At 37.5% G+C, this 20,750-nt stretch overlaps 1 protein-coding gene across 2 annotated transcripts in view; it reads right to left on the reverse strand.

Annotated features, from left to right (window-relative positions):
• Positions 1-20,750, reverse strand: part of PPFIBP2 (PPFIA binding protein 2) — a 116,396-nt gene that overhangs the window by 68,698 nt on the left and 26,948 nt on the right. For both annotated transcript variants that reach the window (XM_063289493.1, XM_063289495.1), the window contains exons 2-3: positions 19,938-20,033; positions 11,022-11,236 (exon numbers count right to left, since the gene is read on the reverse strand). In XM_063289493.1, coding sequence (XP_063145563.1) covers positions 11,022-11,236; positions 19,938-20,001 — 279 coding nt within the window. In that variant the 5' untranslated portion in view covers positions 20,002-20,033. The remainder of the gene's footprint in view (positions 1-11,021; positions 11,237-19,937; positions 20,034-20,750) is intronic.

Genomic DNA, 20,750 nt, shown 5'->3' on the forward strand with positions numbered 1-20,750 from the left:
TGGTGGGAGTTTTCTGAGACTACAAATGGTGCTTTCCATTTCAAAAATCAGTTTGTAGACAATTCAGTAAGCCTGGAAGTCATCTATTCAAGTAGACTGTCAACTCCCACAAAATGCTACCACCGATTATGAAATAATACATATTCTGGAGACCACTGAACATCTAATTAAAAAGTGTGTCCCACGTAAAACTCAAAGAGAACTGTTCCAACATTTTTTCTTCTCCCAACTGTAACCTGAAAGTCATATATTCTTCTGCATGTCTTCTACATCCTTCCCTGTGAGTGATACCTCAGACATTTCAGTAGATGCAGTACCTCCCGTTTGTTTGCCCATTTCTCTTATGCATGAGACGAGTGACCAAGAAGTAGAGAAATAATATTGTTATTATCTTCTGCCTAAGTAGAATTCCAGTAGCAGTGGAGATTCCAAACAGGTTCTAGAATTAAAATCAGTAGCATTACGCTTTGAATTGTTTGAATTATTTAATTTTAATCATCATAGCAAAGCTAGTGAAGTTCCCTTCTCAGGGAAGGGAGGTACTTCCCATATATTGCCTGCAATATAGAATGATTTCAGAAAGATCTGATTGGCAGAGCATGTCTTCCACTGTCCCACCCTTTATAAATATGCCACTGAACCCAGGTCTCCCTACCTAGAAAAGAAAGTCTCCAGCTAGAAATTAAGAAGAGCTGAAAGAGAGACTATCCTGCATGCCTGCTCAAATATTCACTCACTTTAACACTTCTTTCATGGACAAAAACAGCATATTTAAAAGATTTTACGCACCTATTTCTGGTTCATTGACCCCCTCCAGGTTTCGTATAACTGAACCTTGATTCTCCCACCCCTCCCATTGTCCTTCTTTACCACAAAGGAACTGAAACATTCAGAGACTTTAATCTAGCACTCCTGTTAGTACCCTCACGATTAGGAATGTTGACGAAGTACATTCCACTGAATCACATGCTACCCTCTTACCTGCCTCTTAGTTTCAGGTCACGGTTGAGCTCTGGCCCCAGGTATTTTGGAGAAAGAGAGTGTTAAACAAACATTAAAACACTTATCTATGGAACAAACAGTGTTCCTTAAATGGGTGATGGACTTCAATAAACTTCCTCTCAACCTGTTCATTTCTTCCGCTCAGGATACAAGAGAATTAATATTTTCAGTTTTGAAAGCTGGTTAGTTACATTTGTTAGTTGCTCTTACTTACAAATATAGGATGCCACTGAAAATGGACGGCTCTCTCCTCACTTGGTACGTTGATTTAACACTGTGCTTTTGTTTAGAAGAGTGCTGGGGCCATTTCTCCATGCCAGAAAACAAAAGTAAACTGTCAGTGTACATACTGACTGCAACTTCCTGGAACAGAGTCTCAAGAGTTAACCCCTGAGTTCATAAAACTGGTAAGTTTAAGTAAGTCCCTCCCTTTCCTTTGATGTGTGTGTGTGTGTGTGTGTGTGTGTCCCTAAATACAGACACATAAACACACATCCCCATGTATTAACGAACTCCTTCATTGATTTCGTTTTAATGCCTCTTTTTAGTTTCTCTTATAATGGCTTTGAAAATTCTGTTCTGATGAGTCTTTCAGACATTTCCCAATGTATTTTTTTTTTTAAAACACACACATTAACATCAACACTGTAATAATATCACAATCAAACATCAGGAGCAATCCATCTAGAAATTAGAATCCACCCAGAAAGAAAAGCAATAGTAAAACACAACTGAACATTTTTAATTTTTCTGTAGAACTAACAAGGAATTTACTGGAGTTTTTAGCAGCCAAAGGAAACTACTTGATGAACTTGCTTAGGAAATAAATTGTACAGAATGAATGTTCTAACAGAACACCACCTATATCTTGCCACAAGGGGTTAATTTTAGAAGAGACCTTTTGGTAATTAATTGAGCAAATACGTGTTCAGGAAGATATATGCAGGCGTATGTGTACACTACATGTACATTTATGTGTATACTACATGTATATTTACGTATACACTAAAGAGGAGTTTCATATGGAAGGAAGTGTTCCCCTCCGTACTCTGCGCTCAGAGCTTAGAACAGGGCAAATTGAGCCCGTAAGGTAAGTCCTAGGTGAACCAACTTAACATGGAAACAGAATATTCCTTGTGAATGAAGGACAACCAGGTATTCCATGTATGCTTCTTAAATTCCATGGCATAAAAAAGTTAAATATGCAAACTTCATAAAAACAACCATGAACAGCCTCAGTGGAAAAGGAGCAAATTGGTTTCTGTCTTGGTATTTATTTATTACATTTCTACAACTCCACAGTGGTTTCATGGGGATAATAATAATAATAATAATAATAATAATAATAAATCATTAAAACATGCATGGTTCAGTTAAAATCATACAAAACCTGAAACACAGAAACTGAAAAAAACAAAAAAACAGGAGTCAAGTCCCAGATGTATTCTGGAAGAGCTTTCTCTTCCCCTGCTTCTGGAAGGGGGATAAAGTTGGGGCTAATCTACGTTTCAGTGGGAGGCCATTCCAGAAGGCTGGTGTTGCTACTGCCAGGTTGATTCTAGTGGAGGAATGTGATCCTGAAAGTAGCCTGGTGCCAACCCATAGAGGGCTTTGTAGCTTAACACCAGCACTTTCAATTGCAACCAGAAGCCAACAGAAAGCCAATGCAGATCCTGTGGCCCAGATGTATTTTTTCCCACAGCTGACTGTCAGTTAATAGACAGGCCACTGAATTTTGGATCAAATGATGCTTCTGAGTGATCTTTAAAGGCAGGCCCATGTAGAACACATTGCAAGTGGAGACAAAAGCATGAGTCACTGTAGCAAAATCCTCTTGCCCCAGTTAGATGTAAAGCTGAGTATCATCAGCATACTGATGACAACACAGCCTGAATTGACAGGTCTCAGAAAGTTCAAAAAATGACTATTTTTTTCAACCATGACTCACGCGGAGCCCCAATTTAGAAAGGCTATTGTAGAACTGCTGGAAATAATACTGTGGGTAATGAACATGGATGGTCCCAAAGGGAGTAGCCTTAGTTATTCCAGCTTTAACCTTTTCATGTACGTAATACATGAGATTATATAGAGATGGAAACCCTCCTCCATTCTGTGCCATAAAAGGAACAATGGGACGTCGTGGAAAAAATGTCCATTCCAATAAGGAACCAAAGTGTTTGTAGATCAATGCAAAAAAGTATCTTTTATTGGCATGCACTATTACAGTGATTGCTGGGCTCTCAGCCAAAAGAATGCAAAAGATCTCCAAACTAAGCAAGGTTATGGATTATATAGCACCCCCCAAATGTTACATAGAATGATAAAGAAGGCAATGTAAATCATGCAATGACCTTTACAGCCAGAATGTAACAACTGACTTTATTATGGATGACCTTACTATGGCTATCCCGCCACCTCTACATTCTAACAGGACTCTAACCTGCCCTAATTACAGATACTAACAACACGTATCATAAGCAACGGCATTTATTGTGCCTATATACTGCCTCCCTTCACACCAAAAGAAAGGTAACAGTCTGTTTTCTGTTATCTGTCTCCTCTCTCTCCAGCATCATCAGGTGGCATTAGTTTCCTGCTCCTTTGCAATTCTGTGCCTTTCCCCACGTTTATGTCATGTTCAAGCCAGTATATATGACAACCCTCCACCAACGATAACACGGCATTGTGAACATATTTTTTTCAGTTTTCAGGTTCTGACTCCACCATTCAAGTTTCATTCAGAAAGAGTGCTCTCCATAGGAGAAAATGGAAAAAAACCCCCAGCCCTAACCTGATTCCCTAGATTGCCATCTTTCTATCTGATAGGCTTCCAAAAAGTAACTATGAAGAATCACCATAAATTAGTTTGCTTATTATTAATAGCATTATTAACACAAACTCGTTCTTAGAGCATGTTTCAATTATCTTCATGTTTGCTCTTTGGGTGACAGTTGTTATGCTGATATGAGGCTGTTGAGCCAAGCTGTTTTGAGGCTTAAAATAATAAGATAAAAGATAAAGATCAGTTGAGCTTGACTCCTGCTGTCTACAAGGACATAACCAAGCACTTCTCTTGGCAACAGCACTCACGTGAATTGCCACTGCCATCTTCTGGGATGGTAAGAAGTTCTTTCAAATGAGCGTCCTTTGAGAATACTGGAGTTTAAAAACTGAACTCCTAGACAGCTATAGTCTTGCAAGTAATACTTATTTCAGAAAAAAACTTTTTTTTAAATTACCAACTCCTCTATTATTACCTTATTAGTCATTAGAATGTGTAAGATCTTGATTGCTCATTAAAATTGAATACACTGAAAGATGAATTTATCTCAACACATATTTAGTTTGTCTATTGCTACTATGAACTACACTAGGTAGGATAAATTTTTCTCAAATTTTGGAGATGATTTCCTTGGCCAGATACAGGCCAGCCTTAAATCTGCTTCCAAATTTAAAACAGAAGGTAACTCTTCAACTATTCTTCAGTGATTCATAAATCTTAAAACTTAGAAGCATGCACTGCAACTGTCCTAAGAACATCTTATTCCATACAATATCGACCACCTACAGCAAAGCCATGCATGCATATTGAAGATGAAACTTCTTTAAGGACCACAGAACCCACTGTCAAACAGCAAGATATACATACACTACTAGTTAATCCTTGTACTGTAACTATATGTACCCAGGGTCCTTTTATCATCCTTTCAATTTTCTGAGGACAAATTCAATACAGGCTTGACCATTAAACAAATACAGATAGATAGATAGATAGATAGATAGATAGATAGATAGATAGATAGATAGATAGATAATCAGGTAGCAACAGCTCCACTTGGGGTTTACATGACCCAACATAGCAAATTAAGCACCAACCAGATGTGAAATTTGACAGTAATCTAAATCTGCAATTAATTTTACATGAATTGAAACAGTATCAAATCCAAGTTCAAGGTGTCTGCCTGCCTTAACATGACCTGGAACAAACAATTTTTTTTTTACCTGCAGGCACAATGGGAGGATTGCCAACTAATTGTTGAACCATCACTACACTTACTTATAAATAAATAAATAAAAGTAATTGCCTTTCAAAAAACTCTTTCAGGAGGAAAAACAATAACCTCAGGAAATAGAAAAAGTTTAACTTAAATGTTGTTACCATTTCGGTACCAATCACCATCCTGAATTACAAAGTTCATTCCATTTTTTTGCTTTTTTTTCCAGCCTAGTAACTGTAATATTACCATGACAATATGACTGAAGGCAATTGAGTTCAGATGACAAAGTAATTTAACACATGTTTAAAAATGGAAATAACTCAGATAATTTTTCTGGCCAATCCAGGATAAAATACAGGGTAAAATACAACTATCAGCTTCACCAATTCCCCAAAGCCCTCCTTTGCCACTTCTAATTCCTTGAAAGATGATTCACTTTTTTGTTACTCAGCTATAAAGTGAAGAATGAAAAGAAAAGAGGAACTTTTTTGTTTTGCTCTTTCATCTCCATTATTGACAGACACATTCTGGGTGCAATTCTAAGGCTTCTCAGGAGAACTACCTTTCCCATATTCTATCAAGGTTTTATCCCGTGAGAGAATGAATTTACAGCTAAAGAGGGGAGAAAATGAAAAACCTCCCTTCTTTCTTCAGCCATCATTTTGCCTCATTGCTGATTCTGTGTTTGCAGTTTTGAAGTTTAATAGCTCCGTAACACTAAACTGTAGCTGCAATCGTAAATTATTTTCTTCAGAAAAATAGATCCTGCATCATCTGTGCATTTTACATCTTTCAGTTCAGAATGATCATAGACACCAAACCAGCCAACTTGAATTTCTATGATATATTACCTTTTTAGCACTCAGTATAAGATTTGTATAACAATTACACAGTTCATTTCCAGCTCTGTAATCCTTCTGGGAGATCTCCCTGCCCCCTCTATATATATTCCAACCAAAATTCACTCAGAAAATTGTATAAGTGGGATGGGAATTATACATACTCAAATATTCCTTCTTGCCATAGTCTCCATAATAGTTTCCATTTGCTGATATTATGTAATGGAACACAAGGCAGCATCAACATTCATAAAATTAAAGTCATGTATCATATGTTAACAGCAAGATGATGGTTCTAAAATTTAAAGATGATTAAAACAGATGCACTGCTTATAAGTAAAACTTAAGTAGCAATGGAAATAAAGCCACTGATTTATGTAATTGATAGAAACAAAAATACAATAACCTTTCCATTATACATCACCCTACCCCAGGGAGTCTGTGGAAGCCCTGAACTGGTGCCTAGAGGATGTGAGGATCTGGATGGGGTAAAACCAGAGTTGCTGTTTGTCAGTAAACATTCAGGCATCCCAACATTGGTCCTGAGAGTAACTCTGTCTGCGTTCACTCCAAAAGAGGTGCTTCATGACTTTGAGTTTCTCCAGAACTCTTACTTAAGCAAGAGATAGAAGCATGGCCTTGACCCAGCTTTGGCTGGTGTGCCAATTATGACTCTATCTGGATACAGATGTTCTTCTGACAGTAACTCATGCCTTCATAATAACTTTATTTATTTAATCTATAAAGGCTGCCCAATGCAAAATGACCTTGGGCAGCATATAATGTTCAAAACAGATTTAAAAAATCAGCAATTAATCGAAAGGGAAGTGACATAGAAGATTTAGCATACCCCACACAAGAAAACTACTGTTAAGGGCTTTGAAAAATGAAGTCAGGGATTTCAATAAGAATTAAAAGTCATCTACAAGGTATGTGTTCAGTTAAACAAACCTAGTAGTTGGCCTTTGCTTGTACTTCTCCCTTGAAACTTTATTTCAATAAGGATCTTTTTAAAAGCATATTTTGAAAACAGTCTGTTGAATTGTTGAAGTGTATAATATGTATACAATATGTAATAAATACACATTTTAAATTATCTTGAAGTAATTTGATTCAGAGGAGTCTAACTGTTCATAATTAATATTTGTAGCTCAGGGTTGAACTGTGGAGTCCTTGGTACTCTCTGAGCCTTGTTGTTTTCTTGCAGATGTTTCATTGCCAGACTAGGCAACATCTTCAGTGTGAAGAGGGAGTGGGCCTTGCTCTCAGTTTATATACTGTGGCTTGTCCTGCTTGTGTTGGTAGGGGTATTGTTCTCTCCTTGGGAGTTCTTTGATTGGGCTGTTGTTTGCTGCTTGGTTGATTGCCTGAGTTAATATTTCATGATTAGGGTGTATTGTGCTGTTTGATGGTTCACCTGGTGTTAATCCTAGTGTTGATTTTTGCATATCTGGGTGTTGACTGCTGGCAAGGGAATGTACTGGTCTTTTGGCAACACCCCTACCAACACAAGCAGGGCAAGCCATAGTATATAAACTGAGAGCAAGGCCCACTCCATCTTTGCACTGAAGATGTTGCCAAGTCTGGCAATGAAACTTCTGCAAGAAAACAACAAGGCTCAGAGAGCACCAAGGACTCTACAACATACTCCTTCTATACCAGGAACAGATGGACTGCAAGTTGTCTCCCAGTTTTTTTTTTTCTGCACCAAAACTGTACCAGCAAAAGCTGCCAGATGATAGTGGCATAATTTCCCACTGATTTTCAGCAGAAAATACACAAAATCTTAATGAAGTTATAAAACACATCCACACTAAAGAAAAGCAGGGGGAGGAAATGAGACAAATTTCAGACCTTGGTACCTCAAGTTAATATTAAAGAATCACTGCCTTACACCTTGTATCCTGCAGAAAAGTAAATAGGAATAGGAATAGAGACCCTAGCTGCAAAAAGATTGCCTGCATCTCCTCTACACTCAATTTTTCCATACTCAAATCAAAATATTTAACTCAGAAGAAAAAAAAAACCCAGAAACTAAGACCAGAACATGTCATTAACAGGTTAGTGACAACTGCATTACTTATCTTTTACCATTAATATTAGAAATGCAATCATCCAATGATAATATTTGCTAAAGATATCCACTGAAATGCTTAATATTTATAAGGTTGACAAAAAGGGGGTGGTAATCAGGCTGTTGGACTTTAGAGAGCACTAGGACTGCAACCATAAACTTTGACCTCAAATTCTGTTGATCACTTACTACCTAAACATTTTTGAGTCACTGTAAACTTATAGTCACATTTGAAAGGCTCATGGGTGACAGTATTACCCATATTACAAAATCTCATTTTACTGTCTTTATATCACTTCTCTGTGGGATTGATATAGCTGGTAGGAAAAAAAAAACATTTTATTTCAGGTTTGTTTGTAAAGCAATAGGAGGAGACCAACTTGATTGATGGAGAACATCTGGGGTACATATCCCTGAGTATTTCAAGGTATTTTAAACTAGTGCCCAGAAATCAGCTTATTAACTTAGGCCAGGGGAAAAAGAAGATAACTGTTACATACAAAAGCTTATTTGTAGAGCAAGTAAACATTCTTCTGCTATCATCCTGTTATTTAATTTCCTACTTGGGGACCAAATGATTTCCAATAATGATAGTCTAAATGTATGGCTTTGGAACATAACTTTGCACACAGCTAGAGCAAAGTAAGGCAACTAATAAAATATATCATGCAAGCTTTATAATTCTAGCTATATTATTATAAAGTAATGGATTAGTCTTTCTACGGGTATATGAAACATTTCAAAATTTCAAAATCTTGAATGTTAAGTTACTAGTGAATTGGAAGACCGTGCCAAAGATTTCACAAAACATGAATTAAATCTGTTGCAAACACTGCAGATAACTCTAAGACCCATTCTAAGGTAGTTCAGCTGTGATGTCTCATGTAAACAGACTGTGATTTACAATGTGGCAACACTGAAAGAATAAGAGAAAAAAGTTAATGATGGGGAAGTGTTAGGAAAGCTTCTGCCACTAATGTATTTTACTGGAAACAAGCTCATAAATGCAACTCAAAAGCCACTGCTCCACCCTGAAATTAATTTCTTAATGGGAATGCAAAGTTAGCAATGTCTATTCTTTGTAACCAGTTCTGGAGCTTCCTAATAATCTTTCCCATAAAATGTTGAGAGCTGAGTGTTGCTCATATGACATAGAGCAGATATATCAGAACAATGCAAAGCCTTTCATCTTGAAGAAGTCCCTAAGGGAGCCTTACTGCAGGAGGACAATGTTAAGTATAATAAATTAAGATTTCTTTATTCTGCCTGACCAACCTAATATAGGATTTTAAAGTGGCCATATTTCAAATCAAGTTTAAAATACTTTAATAAAAAAGAGAACAGTATAAAGTTCATAGTTGATTTATGTTTACGTTAGTACTCTGAACACTACTTTGCATTAAATTCTGAAGGAAACCAGTGGAACCAACCCATATGTTCCTTAGTGTTTCCTAATGTTATGATTTTCATCCATACATACAGTATTTGTACAAGTCAGATATTGCGAATAAACCTAAATAAATATCTGAAAATATATACTCTTTAGACAGTTCATTCAGATCAATTCAGCTAGTGATAGCATAAAAATAGTATGACAAATATTAATTAGGAAAAAAATATAGCTTCTCCTTTTGGACAATTTCCTGTACAGGAAAGTACTACTAGCTGACAACACATTCATTTCCTTGCAAGCTTATTCCAGAGCAACAAATCAGATGTCAAATGGAATAATACAATTTCCTTGCTCTATACCTATCATTAATATTAGCATGACTACAAAGGAAGTACAGAATTATAACCACAATCAAAGCCCTTCAGATTTATGGCTCAAGAAGATAGTTGTAATTCTCAAAACAAAACAAAACAAAACAAGGTATGTACCTTTTAGCAATTTCTAAGGAAGTGCACGCTGCAGATCAGAAACTCTTTTGTACTCATAAATCTATTCAAAAAGACTTAAGGTGTTTTGAAATGTGCAAGAGCCACGAGTTCTCAGTATTACAGTCTTAATTGTGAACATTAAGGAGGACATGGAATGCGTGAACGTCACCCCTGAAGATGCCTTGGACTGAGCCAAATGGAGACGGATATGCCGACAAGCGGACCCTGCCATAGCGCGGGAAAAGCACTAAGAAGGATTGTGAAACACTATTCCTGCGCTTGAAACTGGGGCCCTTGGCTATCTAACCAGCTGAAAGTATTCCAAAGCTGTAGCACATGTTAACTTGTTTCAAAACACCAATACATACTGTACTACCTTTCAAATTTCTCTTGCAGACCAAGTTCCCTATCAATGTGGAGGACAAGTTCATAAAACTGCTTTTTTAATGTGGCCTGGCAGTGAACAAAATCTGTCTCATATCCTGCACTAGTTCAAATTTCTACCCATACTTTAAAAAATACCAAATATCCCAGGCAACCAATCCATCTACCTAGTCTGTGATAGCTTTTTTTAAAATAATCTGAACAAATTAGATATGCTGATTGCAGATTTGTGGGTTTAAAGTTCAGCCTAATTTGTGGCAAGTCACTTAGAAAATTGATTGATTTTAAGAGTAGAAAGGGTGCCTAGTTGAAGAAGACAGAAATCTCATGTCTTTTGCAGGAGATCCTGAATGTTCCTCTCCCTTTAACAAGGCTCTGATACTGGGAGTAAGCATGATTGGAAGGAACAAGGTTTGAGGAGAGGAACTGTACCGAAATAAGCATTAAGCAGTGAAGATTTCTGTAGCTGTCAATGTCATAAAAACAGACACACTGTCTCCTTACTGAACTCCAAACATACCATCTACATACTTTTCAAGTTAACGTGGTCCACCCAAGTGAAAATCTCAGATCTGTTGCTAAATTGGATGCAGTCCTTTGGCAGGATCTTTTCCAGCCCAGCTAGTTGAAATCCTAACACTGGAACCATCTAAGCCAGATGCAAGGAGAACCACTGTGCTAACCACTGGCTTTTTAGCAAAGTAGTATTTCCTATATAAAACAACTCTTAAGAGGCTGGTTACATGGCTGTTTCTGATGCTTCAGAGCAAAAATACTACAGAAATAGGAGTTGATACTCTCCTAACAATACAATATATACATTTTTTTTCCCCTTTTACTTACCAGATGTTCCTCCAGCCAGTCATGTATGCAAGCTGCTGTAGCCCCCGGCACTTGGTTCCACAAAGCTTCTTTCTCTTGAGGATCCTTGAGCGTTTCCAATGCTAACTTCAAATCTTCCAAGAGATGCAGGATTTGAAGTGTGCCAAAATACACTGATTGAGCAGGTGACACCATGTCATAGACACCATTGGTATATTCTGCAGCTGCTTTGGTACCTAAAAACGAACAACAGAGTTAACAGAGAAAGAGTTAAAGAAAAAGCTGAAGAGCCAGATGAAAGGCAACTGGTTACTTTTTTATGTATTGGAAAACCCTTATGCATTTCATGTATCGAAAACACTCCTCCCTCCTTGATGTAATCTTTATCCTTCTTTTAAGTTCAACTGTATCCCAATTGACTAGACTTCTTAGAATATTTGATTTTAATTTATCATGGCATGCCAATCAGTTACAGACAAAACCACAAATACATTGATAAAAAGATGTACATTTCTACAAGGTCCAGTTACAAAAACCTGTCAGATACCCTGCAGGGGACCCTTGATGTTTTTAGAGGTAGTTCTTTGCCATTTTCTTTTGGCATTATTCTATTATACAGTATGCATGTGTACACTATTATTATACAGTATGCACTTATTATACGGTATGCATGCCTTGAATACAGCTGTGTTATGCAATAAACAAAATTTACAGGTTCTGTGTTAAATCAGTTTTATTAAAACAAATACTATTCCATAGCTAAATTAATTCATGAAAATATACCAGTTCATCACTGAATCCACATTGGCAAAAAAAAGTAACAATCCATTCCCGTCCATAGAAGAAACAATGGAATGATCACCCATTAAAACAGAAAAATAATAAAAATGCAGAAAAATAACATTAAATGACAAATGGAGTATATCCAGTGGTGTGCTATTAAATGTATAACAACCAGCTCTGCCGACTCCATTGCTGCCACTGCCAGGCCACAAGCCACTAAACAGCTGATTGGCATGCTAGATGTTACGGCTCAGCTCTGCTCTCAACCAACTTGCAAAATTCCTGAAAATTTAATAATTGACTCTTGTGAGCTGGTACGATCGCTTTGCAGTACACCACTGAGTGTATCAATCAAATTCCCAAAATAAGCAATACCAATATTTACAAAGTTCATGAAAGCATTCATATACAGTGGTGCTTAAACATTTGTGAACCCTTTTGAATTTTCAGTATTTCTGCATAAATATGACCTAAACTGTGATCTGTTTTCCACACAAGTCCTACAACGAGATAAAGAGAACCAATTAAACAAACGAGTCAAAAACATTATACGTATTATCTTATTTATTTATTTATTTATATCCTGCCTTTATTATTTTTATAAATAACTCAAGGTGGTGAACATGCCTAATAGTCCTTCCTCCTCCTATTTACCCCACAACAACAACCCTGTGAGGTGAGCTGGGTTGAGAGAGAGTGACTGGCCCAAGGTCACCCAGCTGGCTTTCATGCCTGAGGCGGGACTAGAACTCACAGTCTCCTGGTTTCTAGCCCAGCACCTTGAGTAGTATCATGGTTTGAGCATGCTTTGCTGCTTCTGGACCAGGACATCTTGCTATCATTGATGGAACTGTGAATTCTGAATTGTACCAGCAAATTCTACAGGAATATGTCAGAGTATCTCTCTCTGAATTGAAGCTCAAGAAAAAGTGGGGCATGCAGCAAGCCAACAACCCAAAATACACAGGTCGTATGACCAAAGAATGATCAAGGAAGAAAGTTAATGTTCTGGAACGGCCAAGTCAAAGTCCTGACCATAATCCTATAGAAATGTTGTGGAGGGACCTGAAGCAGGCAGTTCATGCGAGGAAGCCCACCAACATCCCTGAGCTGAAGCTGTTCTGTAAGGAGGAATGGGCTAAATTCCTCCAAGCCGATGTGCAGGACTGATCAACAGTTATCAGAAATGTTAGCTGCAGATATTGCTGCCCAAGGGGGCACACAGGATACTGAAAGCAAAGGTTTGCATACTTTTGCCACACACAAATATGTAGCTTTGGATAATTTTCCTCAATAAATAAATGAACAAGTATAATGTTTTGACTCATTTGTTTAATTGGGTTCTCTACAACTAGATAAAGTTGTATTTATCTCCAACTAGATAAAGTTGTAGGACTTGATTACATTTTAGGTCACATTTATGCAGAAATATTGAAAATTCAAAAGAGGTCACAAACTTTTAAGCAGCACTGGGCATGCAGAAGGTACTTGCTCAAACAGGAAAGCTTTTCATTAATTTGCACATATCCCATCTGTAAGTTAAAATAAGTATTCAAATTTATTTTCATTAACCTGAGCATAACTAGCAGTAATTTTCATGCAGTCATGCCAAGAACACAGTGGGACAGTGTGATGATAAAATAATAATTAAAAAAAAACACTGGTTACTTGAAATTACTTTGAACAACCATTAGATGTCACTGTCTTTTCAGGGACAAATGAGTGAAAGCATCTGATAAATATTTTTGACAAAACCTAAAGGTACATATATTTCACTATCATCAGAACAATACAATTAAATTTGTTTTTCAGTGGGGTTTTAATTTTTTTTTAATAGTGAAGTACAGAAAAAAACCCTGCACCAAAAAAAGGTAATTATACAGTGAGGAAAGTAAACATATTACTGTATAATGATTAAAATAAACTGTATGTGGCAAAAAGAAGACTAATTAACAGAACATAGATCCGTATAGTAGGTATAGATAATGATACAAAGTCACTTCAATTCTTTTATTAAATCTAGACCATATGGTAACATATTCCATCATCTTCTCATTTTAGAACAGTGACTTTTCAAAAATAGATAACCAAGTCTCATCCTTGAAATCTATTTTAATATAGCAAACCCTGACTTTTTCACACATGTAAAAACTTTGCTTCTTTGTCAGGGAATGTTTGGTCCATGCCAACAAAGCACTTCGTTTAAACTTTATTTGTGAAAGATACCAAATGACCCCAAAAGGTTCATCTAACCAGACATCCTGTAGTCCTCACTTAACAACTTCCCTGAAGTTCAGGTAGTCCTGACTTAACAACTTCCCTGTTTAGCGACTGTTCTAAGTGACAGTGGCAGTGAAAAAGTAACTTTACGACTGGTCCTCGTACTTAACTACCATTGCAGCAGCACCCCCCCCCCGTCATGTGATTGAGATTAAGGCACTTCGCACCCGGCGGGCATTTATGACTGTTGCACCACTCTGTGGTCAGGGGATCACCATTTGTGTGCTTCACAGCCAGCTTCCAACAAGCAGAGCCAATGGAGAAGCTGGCAGTAAAATTGCAAGTTGTGGTCATGTGATGACTCACTAATGACCAGGGTGATTCGCTTAATGACTGTGGCAGAAGTTAAGTTGTAACTCAGTCGTGGTTATGTGATGTCTCACTTAACAACCACATCATTTAGTGATGGAGTTGCCAGTCCCACTTATGGTCATTAAGCAAGAACTACCTGTAATGATCAACCAACCAGATGCCTATGGAAAACTGACAGTGGGATACAAAGGCAGCAGTGTAGTCTTTAGCAACTACACAAAGCTTGGACAGGCATTTTTCTCATATGTGATGAGATATATAGAACCTCCGTGCAGTGTGAAACTCACAGAAGGGAAGGGAATGTGTGCTATTCAGTTCTTCTCAACCAAGAGAACTATGTCAATGAATTAACCTGTGGGTGCTTATTATTTGTCTACACTATATATTTTTCATTGGCAAGTACCAATCAATTCAGATCAAAATTATCTTCTAGGCAAAACATACATTTCAACCTTTATAAAGATTTTTATTTACAATATTTACAGGGCATTTTTCACTGACTGTTCTAACTTTCTGTGTAACAATTCTATCCTTAAAAAAATAAACCTGTTTCATTTTCAGATAATAGCACTATCATTAAAGATAGCCTAACAGCTGATTAAACTTGCATAAAATCTTTTAAAAGTCAAGCTCAGCTCCTGCTGACTACATACTGTAGACTCATCCATGCTGTTTTCTTAGGAACATTACAGAAGCATTTACTGTTGCCTTTTTTCTAACTTCCAAGGCAAGCCTATAGCCCTGGGATCTCCTTGCCTCATCCAAAGAGACCCTACTCAGTTTTTTGAGATCAGCCAAGACCTTGCATTTACAATGAATAGAAACAACTCTTCCAGGTCATAAATGAATGGATCTGTAACCCTGGGAGAAGTGGTGGACTGATTGTGCTGGCCTCTCATTCCCCATAGAACCCTTGGGCATTTCCCATTCTGGAACATATCCCCCTGTTCCATAGCTGATTATCAAAAGACGCACAGAGGTGCTGGAAACTGGGGGGGGAGCTCTTTAATAATTACATCACCTTACTTCAGTAAGCATGTCCAAACAATACAATGTTCCATATAAGAATAATGTATCTGAACCATCAACATAATACATGTTGTTTGAGGTGCCCAAGCATTTGGAGCATCTTAAAGAGACAAACTCTATTCTGCAAAAGACCATTTTTAGGGACACTCACCATTTGAAGTTTTTAAAATGTATGTACATTTTTAAAAAGTTTAAACTGCTGCTTAATGAATCATGGGGAGGCTCTCTCTCTCTCTACCTGACTGATTATTTTTAGTTTCCACAATGAGGAAGGTATTTTAGATTAGGAATACTTTATAAATACAGCATCATATTTCAGAATATGAGTTCCTTGAAATTAAAAGATGAAGCTAAAGATGTTTCTAGCTACATCCATTTATCTTTACTGAGTCAGTAATGGTTGGTCTTCTAATCACTCTTTGCACTGAAGGAGAAAACTGCTATCCAGTGTTGTCAATTTAGGAGGGACAGCTCTATCTACAAAATCTTTATTTGCCTGAAAGTTCATTTTATTTAGAAGAGTTTAAAATTAAGCCAAAACTGACTCTTATAAACCCCCCCAAAGGAGTAGCTTTTGGGGGGGGGGAGGTGCAGAAAAATAGGCCCCAGCACAGGAAGGAACATAATCTTGCATCCCATCTTCTAATCACAAACAGATGCTGTGTTATTTTTAAGCTAAATTGCTGCAGCAGTTGCTCTACCAGCCCTTTCACTTTCTGTCTGGAAAGAAAAAATAAGAAAACAGGAGTCTGCCTTTAGAGGAATTCAGCTTGCACATCTACCCCGCTCCCAAATATATGTAGAAATGCCTATTTTTAACTCAACATTTCCCATTTAACCAACTGAGCATAAAGAGAAATCTGAAAATGAATCCTTTCATTTCATTTCATTTCATTTCATTTCACTTTAACTTATATTTGTGCTTATGTAGCCAGAAAGATACACAAATTAAGCACATTACACACATTAGAAAGAAAAAAATGTAAATGGATACAAAACAGCAACCAAAGAACATCTTATTTTCCTCTTCTCTTCCCCTTCCAGTTCATTACTAATCTACATTTACAAAATGTCCTCACTATTTAGAAAGCTATAACCTCTATTGTATGTTTAAACCCCTGGATTGTGCTCTCTCTTGTAGTTACTTATACAGTTTCTTTAAAGTCTTTAATTAAAAGAAATGTACATACAAAGCTTAAAATAAAATAAAATGCCCTTATTACAAATGTATGCTTCTAAGATCTACTATCATTGGCATAACAATGTCAATTGTTAGATAGATTGAAAAGTTTAATGAAAAAACATTTTCCAAGTGTCAGAAAAATAGCATCTATATAGTAAGCGGGGGGGGGGATCTTTTTAATACAATGTAGCTCTTTCTAAGATTCTACACACACACACAGCTTTAGTTACTCAAAATAAGCTGTGGAGACACAGATTTTCTTCCTTTTTAACCAACTGGATCAATACTGTACTTCCCTCAGTAGGGTTATTATAAATGGAATTACCTCCTCCTCATCTACCAAGATATCTCACAGAACGTGTCAAGGATGCTTTTTACATCCTCTTATTTTTAATCTGACATTAGAATCATTGGCTTGCTTTATTAGAACGACAGAAGACATCCTATGCACTCTAATGCTTCTACAGAAAATCATAAATGTGGGGTTTCCATTGTTGCTTGAATTCTCTTAAGTATATGGGAATAGCTATATCAAGAGAACTTTCTTCCTTCTGGAGGGTGACATCTTTGTTTTTATCTAAATTGCAATTATCATACCAGGGGTGTTTCAGCATTTCCATCTTTTAGTTTTATTGCTGGGCACATACATTAGATTTTACATTCTTTATAGAAAGCAAATAGATAAAGTAAAATAACAGTTATGGGCATAATTAGAAGCTTATTATGCGGTCACGTTGATATTATGGCAGAGGCTTGACTCTATTTTTTAACCATACCTTCACTATAATTCCTACATCAAAAGCCACAGTGACTTTTGGAGATGTTGGGACAACAGTATAATGTTGACCCTTATTCACTTGATCAACTGGATAATTCCAGTTCGAAATTAACAGGTAATTTTTTGGGGTGGGGGGGTTGGAGATGTTCTGCGCTGTAGGGTATTAATATTTTAAATCAGATTATATCCAATCGAGCTTTTAAGCTGAGTTATTGCAAGGAGAATGGGTACTGACTAAAATAGCAAAATAGCAAAAAACATTTAGTTAAAAAAGATACTTCAGTTTGGCCCAGATGCTTCAGCAGTATCTAAACTCTTGAATAACTATCAGTATTGGAATGTGTTTTGGATAATTGCAAGGCTGCAACTAGTTTTGGCAAGTTAATTTGGCTTTTGAATTATACTTAAAGTAATGAAATAGCATAAACTTTGTCAGTCATTACTGATTAGAAAATCCTGAAATTGATATTCCCATAATAGAAAGCAGATGCATATGCAATAATCAATATTAAGGCAAACTTTTCTATCCCTTGTAAAATTTTCATTAGCCCTGCCTAAACATGCCCCTGTTACAGTGTAATTTGTTATGAAATTCATTGTAATGATTAAAGAAGGCGTGCATTATGTTACTGTTCAAACATTTGATTTTGTTAACCAATTAAAACATGGTTTTTAAAAAAAATAAAAATAAATCCTCAGCAAATTTACTGAGTCTTAGGGATAGTTTTAGGATTGCATTCTTAGAAAAATAAAATGGCATGTTTGCTGTAGCCCCCCCCCCTTTTTTGGGGTGCCTTTGACTCAGTGTTGACTCCTGGCGGCTCCCTGGACAAGTCCCTACAGTTTTCTTGGCAAGATTTTGGAAGTGGTTTGCCATCGCCTTCTTTCTGGGGCTGAGAGAAAGTGACTGGCCCAAGGTCACCCACAGCTGGCTTCATGCCTAAAGTGGCACTGGAACTCATGGTCTCCTGGTTTCTAGCCTGGTGCCTTAATCACTACACCAAACTGGTTCTTGTGGTAGCCTAGGGCACCCTAAGCCTAATCTGCCTACCCAGAAGATGGAAGGATAGAAAGCATCCTGAAGTCCTAGAGTGGGGGGCAGGAAGAAAGCTTGCTACTTCACTGAATGACCGTAGCAGCCATTTTAGGGGCAAACCTCCCATGATAGCCATTTTGAGTTAGCACATAAAAAGTTATTACCAAAACTGAGTAATAGGCTCAACTGCACTAAAAGATAGGGGTGTGCAGGCTTCCAAACAGACTGGGAAGAACTTCTTCAAAGTTTTCATGAGTACAGCTTCTCTCTACTACATGTTATTTCAAACTAGCTTCCACAAGAACCTGATGGGGTTCTGTGAGAGACTAAGGGAGAAAAACATTCACTTGAATGCAGCCAATTTTCTATCACTACAGCTTTGCCTCTTGGTCAGGGATTTCAGGATTGTTTTTTTCCTTTTAACTATGGCCTGAAAAAGTTTGAAAACTCCAGTGTACAGGATCCTAAGTATTTCTAGTCCTCTCCATGAGCCTGAAAAAAAGATGCCATTGCTTTAGGCAATCATTAAAACTTAAAACAGAAGTACCTTTTTTCGAGCTCACACAGAAGCCTGCAGCCTTCTTTAGCGAATGGTGGATAAATGCTGCATCAGGAAGCACTTCCAAATTACTTCTACAGCACAGACAGCTTCTATGGTATTTATAGGAACCTTTAAGATTCTCCTAGTTTACAAGAAATCCCCTGACTCAACTGTATCAGCTTTCTTATGCACACTTGTGTTCCTTCTCCAGAAGCTAAGAGGTGCAGTTGGTTGTCTTTGGGGTTCTCTGTGATTACTGGGAGAGTAACTTAACTGAGCAATTTTTCAGTTCATGCACTTGAAAAGAACAGAAAACACTAGATATCTGCCAGACCTAAAAATTAGGAGGTGGGGGGGGGGGAAGAGAAGGAGGAGGTTGTTATAACTTTAAAAGTGGTATTTTACAAACCACTACTTTTCTGTCATTTTCACTACTTTTTCTTGGCCTGAAGCTGAAGCCTTAAAACTTGGAGGCTTTTTTCTTACTTCTATACTATATAAAGATAATATTCTTTCTCTTGGTATTCTTATGCTAGAATAATTGATAAGTCTTAGTTTATAATTTCTGAAGGCTCTTGCTCCAATATTAAATGGTTAGTGCATCACTGAAAATGTCCAGCCTATTTCTTTACTTTTACTTATTTATTTATTTAGTCAATTTCTATAGCCGCCCATCTCAGCCAGTGACTTACTTTGTGTGTGTGCGTGCGTTAAATTATATACTTTCCTTGATCATTTTATCCCTATAAACTCAGTTTTGGTTGTCACTAGATTTCTTACAAATCAGAGTACATTCCGCTCTGCAGGAAATTGACTTTGATCTGTATGAAAATAGCTCAGCAAACAGAACTATTATGAAAAATAACTTGAGAAAGGCTCAATCAAACATGCATGGGAATTCATCCGAATAGTGCATCTTTCATTATCATAGTTACAGAATAGATTTTACAGCACATATACTATTAGTAGGTTTTTTAAATAAACTCTTACAATACCTGCAATGATATCATCCATTTGTTCTAGAGCAGCTTCAAGCATGTGGCTAGCATCAGAAGTCATGTTTCGTAGTCTTCTTGGACCTTGTTCTTGGTCTAAAAGGGGGAGAAAGAGTTAATGCTTATCAAATCATAATAACGTAGCTACCACAGTCTTAATTTCCCATCATCAGAAACCATTTCATGTTAATGATAAATATATACGTAAAGGTGAATTGTCAGATCACGATCATCCTTGTGATTAATAAAAGCAGTGGATTAAGTGAACAAGTAGCAAGCATATGGAGGACTGAAGAGGGTGGCAGGGGGCAACCGGTTTTCCATAAATGGTTGTCTGAAGACTGGCCATGCCCACTAAGTTCAGCTTACCAAACAGAGAATCCACTAGTTAATTTGTTTCCACTAATTAATTTCCACCAAATCCCATCAGTCATTAGGCAAGGACCCACCCCAATCCAAGTCATTCCCAGCTTGGTCCCTCCCAGCCCTGAGCCTTGGTAAGGCAAGGGACTGCCTTCTCTGCAACTCTCTGTCTCCCCCCATCTCTGCCCTTTTGGCCAGCCTGCACTCCACTGCTTTTGCCAGCCCTGTGCTCCGCTCATCCTGCTGCCCAGGACTCCACCTTCAAAGCCTCGCCTGAAGGCCACATGCAATTTCGACAAGGCTGCATGTGACCTCAGGAAGAAGCCTGGTACGGCCAGCAGTCGCCTCACAAAGGGCCAGGTCAGGCATGCCTTGTTAGCACTGGGAAGAAGGCAGCGAAGGTCAGCTGGGGATGGCAGGCGCAGTGGAGCCGAGGGCTGGCAGAGGTGG

The sequence above is a fragment of the Candoia aspera genome, chromosome 1 (assembly GCF_035149785.1).
Source record: "Candoia aspera isolate rCanAsp1 chromosome 1, rCanAsp1.hap2, whole genome shotgun sequence".
Classification (NCBI taxonomy): Eukaryota; Metazoa; Chordata; class Lepidosauria; order Squamata; family Boidae; genus Candoia; species Candoia aspera.